General features: G+C 37.6%; 1 protein-coding gene across 1 annotated transcript; it reads left to right on the top strand.

Annotated features, from left to right (window-relative positions):
* The first annotated feature begins 3702 nt into the window (after window positions 1-3702).
* Window positions 3703-6261, top strand: LOC131309513 (uncharacterized). Its single transcript, XM_058336133.1, has 3 exons — window positions 3703-3730; window positions 5397-5511; window positions 5610-6261. The coding sequence occupies exons 1-3, from the start codon at window positions 3703-3705 to the stop codon at window positions 6259-6261; spliced, it is 795 nt and encodes a 264-aa protein (XP_058192116.1).
* Window positions 6262-6645: the final 384 nt, after the last annotated feature.

Genomic DNA, 6645 nt, shown 5'->3' with positions numbered 1-6645 from the left:
ACAACTATTTTTTTAATTCAAAAACTATTTTTTTTTTAACTTTTTCCCAAAAACTGTTTTTTTTTTTAAATCAAAGTTTTCAAAAAACTATTTTCTATTTTTCTAATAACCTGTTTTTATTAGTTTGAAAACTATTTTAAAGTAAATATTTTCTATGTCACAATTTTTTAAATTTTTATATGTTAAAAATGTGATGTGGCAAGTTTTGGTTATTCAATTTTGATTATACCATTGTGGATCTCTACATTATTAACTTTAACAACCCCTTAAATGGACCTCTACTACGTACGGATGCTCTTACATTATCACATGTTACAAAAATATCAAATATTTTAAAAAACTCACCTTTGTTTCTCATCTCATAGCTTTTCTTGCTTGCAATTTCTATGTCTAATCTCAAGTTGAGCACTAAAAAGTCACCACAATTTTAGCTAGGTCTTTTCTCCGGACTTTACCCCGACTTGTCACAGTTGCAGGACTACCAAACTTTTTTGAGCCTACACAGTTGTGTACCAGGTTAATTACTATGATACGTCACATGTAAACCGCTGGACTAGTAACATGTTAGACGCTAAATAAACAGCCCAAAATACTTAAAGCCCAACTTTGTTAAACATTTATGAGCAAAGACAATCCGCAGAGACAAACGCGTTTGGCCTCATTTGGATCCCGAAAAAATCTAAAAAAATATTCATAAATTTTTTAATATTATTTTATGGGGCCCTGTAAAAAACCAGCTCCAACGGATATCGGTAAGTATTACTTTTGGATTCGTAGGGGCGAACTGAGCAGTTTCGCCCCTACTTATCCAAAAGTAATACTTACCGATATCCACTGGAGCTGATTTTTTAAAGGGCCCCATAAAATAATATTCAAAAATTTATGGATATTTTTCTAGATTTTTTCGGGATCCAAATGGGGCCAAACACGTTTGTCCCTGCGGATTGTCCCTGCTCATAGCTTTTTTGTTTGCTATGGTCGTGGACTGAGATGAGCTACTGATCTCATACAATCTTTGTAACGACCCGGATTTTTTTTTTTTGCTCTATTTTTTTTATACAAATTTATATTGTTAAATTTTTAATTCAATAACTAATTAGATTGAATTATTAATTATACATTATTATGTGTATAATTGATATTATTTTCACACTTATATAGGATATATATTTATACTTTAGATATACAAGTATCCATACTCATCTCTTATCCTATCTAACCAAAATTCTATCAAAACTAATCTTCCACTCCCCTTCAAACTCTCCTTAAACTATATCTCTCTCTCCTTCCGCATTCCACCACCTCTATACTTATCCCCAAATCCCCACTTCTCTCTCACAATACAACACTCCTAATCCACTACATAAACAAAATCAAGAAAAGAGGGATTACACCCTTTCAATTTTCGTCCATATCACGTTTCTCTGTTCACGGCCTGTTTCTTAGTTGCTGTCGTTTTTAGGCCTAAGTTTCTTCACGAATGTTGTAGAGGGCGTCGAGAGCTTTGATTTCAACCCAAGAATCACCCAAAACGGTCAAGGATTGATAGAGTTATCGCTGTCCAAAAATCAGTAAAATTTTCGGATTTTTGTTTCCAGACAGCAAACAGGACTTATGAAAACCCCCACTTTTCTCCTAGTTCGAATGGTTTTCGGGCTTTGACTTCTTCACAAAAGTTGTAGAGCGTTTCAAGATCTTCGCGTTAGATATAAGAATCGTTCAAAACGGCAGAGGTTTGGTCAAGTTATTCTAGTCCAAAGTTGCTGCTAGAATACCGATCTTTTACCGCCAAACGAAAACCCACCGGACTCCACCGAATCATTTTGTCCAAATTCAAGGTATTATAATCCCTCTCTACCTTCTCCTAAGTATATTGAGTGATTACGTATACATTCTTAAAGTTCCAGAATGGTATAAATTCGATTCCGAGGTTGCGTAATCAAAATCGAACGTTATTCCCCTGTTTTTTTTCGAAACCCACGGTTCATAAAGCTTTATTTTTTGGGCGCCGCTATTCGCAGCCTTTTATTTTCTCCCGTAGCCCACTACATTTCGGTAAATGGTTGTTGAAAATCATAAATAATATTTCGGTAAATTGCTGTTGAAAACAATATTATATTTCGGTAACTACATGTTGAAAATATGTTCAATTTTCGGTAAACAACTGCCGAACATGCATTTTCGGTAAATATTTGTTGAAAAAAATATTATATTTCGGTAATTGGATGCTGAAAATATATCTCAATTTCGGTAATTAACTGTCGAGTATAATTGAAAATTTTTAACGGGGTAAGGGAGTAAATAGAGGGCTACGAATAGCAGTGCCCTATTTTTTTAAAAGATGACACAGAATTACAACTTAAACCCTGAGGTTGTTTAAAATATCTTTTTAGCCCAAATGTTTTAATAACATATTACAGTTAGACCCTTAGTTATTAAGGTCTATGTTTCGGCAACTTCCAGACGCAAATTTCGTTTAATTTTATTTAAAAAGTGTTCGAAACTACTTTGCGACCTCCCGAACAACATTTTTGACACCTGAACTATTTTTCCTAGATTCCTCACACCTCAAAAATCATATCTTGTTAATATCATTTTTTTTAATTATCTATGTATTAATTATTTATTAGTTATCTTTCAAAACTTTCAAACGAAATAACCTTATGACCTTATAAACCTTATTATTAATGCCCGAGTAATTTTATTTAGACTCTTTACCTTCCGAAGATGAAACATTATTAACCTCGACCTATTTTATTTATTAAATAATTTATTATCCATTTATTTTACTTTCGACAACTTTTGTTAATATCTTTATTTAAAATAATTCCGCGACCCTCCGAACCCAACTTTTGACACTCAACTGGTTGCATAGGACCTTTAAGACTCTTATTAAAGTCATGTTAATTATTCTAATATTTTTACCTAATTAATGTATTTAATTAATTTTTAATCAATCTAATTACTTAAAAATAATTAATGAGAGCCTAGAAAAATATTTTTTTTAAAAAAAGTTCTTACTTATTATCATCTTGGCCATACGAGATTAAGGGCAACGGCCCATTCATAAAAAGTTGCGTGATTGCATTGCTTACTAATTGTTTTAATTATTATTCGTTTTAATTGTATATTGCACCGATACTTGATTTAAATGCTAGATTGGACCCTAGAGACATGTGATGGTATGCAAATAGAATTCACCTAGTCGATGCTAGGTAATTGATGAATTGGAAAGTTTTATTTTTTTAGATTGCCTGCAGGCGTGATTTTGAGATGTGATGAGATTGAAACTGACGGGAGTCCAGTGATGATTGTGAAGTAATTTGTGAAGTGGTGTATAAGATAGGCGAACCCTAGTTGTGATTCAGGCATGATAAGCTTTCCCCTTGTAGTAGTTATTGGGGTGCACACTCGGTATATAATTTAGGTATATCTGCGACAGCAAAGGGAAGTGATCTCATGTGTGGAGACCCGTAAATTTTTATAATTTCAGAAAATCGTTTACTGCGTGAAAGAATTGTATTATTAATAAAATTGTACGCTTATTTGTGGGGGTGTACAGATATACATCTACCGTTGGGTATCGGACATTCGAAGAATAGTTGAATTTCGAGTTTCGGTGTTGAAATGATGTGTGGAAGTATTGGTGGCAATCGGGGTTTGATTTGATGAATGTTGGCAAAAATTTTGAATCTGTCTTTAATGTACAGGTACAGCTTTTCCAGTACAGGTACATTGCGACCAGAAACTGTGAAATGCTAAAATTTCTGGGTACCTGTACCGGTACATCGTGCAAAATTTTTGATTTTTTAGCACGCATGACAGCTCACTATAAATACCCCATTTTACCATTTTTCACACCCAAAACCCTCGAACTAGACCTAGAAACACCCCCTCTCACCTACCCAACTCCAATCTCATCCAAAACTTTTGATTTCAACATTAAATCTTCAAGATCCAAGGGTTTTCTTCCTTAAAATCACAAGATTCTTGCATTTGGTGAACCAATGGTGAGTTTTGTGTTCTTGTTCTCACTCCTTGAAGCTCTACCACATTTTTCTCTCTCTCTCCTCTCAATTATTTGTTGATCTTTGCTTGTTATTCATATTTTTGGGCTTTATTTGCTCTAGATCTTGTATCCAAGCTTGGGTGAAGCTTATCTTTGAAGGATTCAAGCTTATTGCTCTTGGTAGACCTAGGGTTTTGCTTAAAACTCATCTAGGTAGGGATTTCTCTCTTTCTCTACATGTTTTGTGGTGACTATGTGTGATTTAAGTGTTTATTTGCTATATATGGTCGAATAGAATGTTTTATGGCTTGAGGATTGCATTTTTTTTTATAATGGTATTGTGGTAACGAGTGTCATGGTCCATGAGCTATATGTTTCATCTTAGATAATGCCGATGTGTGTAGAATGAATTTATGGCATTGGTATCAATTATGACGATAGTATGGTTATTGTTGTTGTGAAGTGAATGTGGGGTTTAGTGTGACGAAGGGGTGGAAACACACGGTTCGCAAGGGGTGGAGTTTATTGTGACGCAAGGGGTGGAAACACAATCTCGCAAGGGGTGGAATTTTGTTGGAAGGATTGTGTGCGTGTGTGTGTACGTATGGGTTTGTGATTGGGAATTGTTACGACATTTGTAAAAAGGGTGTTGATGTGCATTATTTGGATTTGTCGTTTAATTTGATTCGTTCATGCTTATCATCTCATTGCATGTAGATTTTGTAGAGAATTTTCTACTGGGCTAGTGTAGCTCAGCAAAATCCTTCTTTTCAGGCTCGAACGTAGGGCAATAGGTTGCATGGTATGGTGTATTTGGAAACGAAGACTTTTGAAAGCTAACATGACTTAGTTACTCATCCATCTTTGTATTAGTCTACTTTTGGATAGAGATGGTATTGTAACTATTTTACTTTGTTTGATCTTTTGACATAAGATTGTAATATTCTAAATACTTTGCACATGTATTTAACTTAATTTGGGCCACGGTGCCAAGGATGTATTTTTTTTTAAACTTGGGGACTTCATTTGTATTAAACAGGTGGTAAACCATTTTGGGTATTATTTGTGCTATGCGAGGATCTTTTATCAAATGATTTATCTATTTATGTTAAAAATCGAAAGCGTGACAAATTGGTATCAAAGCGTCTAGGTTTGAATACTTTGAGACCGTGGGGAGGCTTCTAGTCTCATGGGTTCAAAATGTCACACTTCTTTCCATACCATATGTGTGCTTGTGTGCATTGACATTACATGGCTTATGTGGCATTGCATTTCAATATAGTAGAGTGCGTAGAGTTGCTTTGATCCGTGTTGGGATAGTTGGGGGCTTAGACCTCATTAAATGATGTTGTTATTAATGAACCTTTTCTTTTTTTATAACTTGCAGTAAGATGCCACCGAGAACGCGTGCTAGAGCAGGTGAGGGCGAAAGTTGAGGTGGTCGTGGTCGTGGTCGTGGCCGCGGCCGTGGACGTGGCTGAGAGGCGCCAGTGGAGGATGAGGTTAGCCAGTTAGGGGAAAATCCGAATGGGAATTTGGGGGAAGGGGCCGGACATGGTCGAGGAGAGGAAGTTCCGATCGTTCAAAATCCCTTTGCTAGGGACTTCGTTGCGGCTCTTGCGGCTGCAAACCTTTTAAACATAGCTCCTAGGGAAGGTGCAGATAGTCGCGCCTTGTCGGCAATGAGGGAATTCAATCGTAGGAATCCACCAACGTTTGATGGGTCGAGCAGTGACCCTCTTGTGGCCGACCATTGGCTAGCCCAAATCCGAAAACTTTTTAGGGCTCTTGGGATCACGGAGGATGACTTGCGAGTTAATATTGTGGTTGTTCAACTTACCGGGGAAGCGAATGAATGGTGGGAGTCGGTTTTAGAATCGAGGAAGGACGCGAGGAGAGCGGCAAGGACCACGGCTCAAGCGAATGAGCCGGATGTGGAAAACTTAACTTGGGCCGAGTTCGAAGTGCTATTCGAGGAGCAATATTTTCCCGAAACTAGTCGAGATCAATTGAGGGATGAATTCGAAAAGTTAGAACAAGGAAATATGACCGTGTCGGAATACGCTTTAAAATTCCAATCTTTGTCCCGTTTCGCACCGGAGTTGGTGGCTACCGAGGAAAGGAAGTGTAGGCGGCTTGAGAGAGGGATACATGAAACCGTGAAGAAGTTTGCTGTGACACAACGCAAAGGGAAGTTTTCCGAGGTTGTAGAGTGTGCAAAGAGCATCGAGACCCCTAAGGAAGCACCATGAAATCCTAAGGCTTGGGAACCGAGGCAACCGGTAGGGGGTATGAGCTCTTCTTCGGGGAGTTTTGGTAGTCAGGGGAGAAAAAGACAGCGAGATCAATTTTCGGCTTCGCAGGGTCCGTCAAACTTTAGGACTCCATCATTCTCTTCTTTTGGGACTCGGGCAAATCCAAATAGGCCTTCGATTGTGTGTCACGAGTGTGGTCAAGCGGGGCACATTCGTGCTCAATGTCCGCGACTTTTGGGTACGTGTTTTACTTGTGGGAAAGCCGGTCATTTTGCAAGAAATTGTCCGCTTGGGGAAGGGACACGAAGCGAGTCTGGTTCGGTGCAGCAGCCGAGGGGTGGTCAAAGTTCTGATCGGCAATCATTTCGGGGTATTCAGAGG

This window comes from Rhododendron vialii, chromosome 12a (genome assembly GCF_030253575.1).
Source record: "Rhododendron vialii isolate Sample 1 chromosome 12a, ASM3025357v1".
NCBI lineage: Eukaryota > Viridiplantae > Streptophyta > Magnoliopsida > Ericales > Ericaceae > Rhododendron > Rhododendron vialii.
This window is presented reverse-complemented; position numbering and strand designations above follow the sequence as displayed.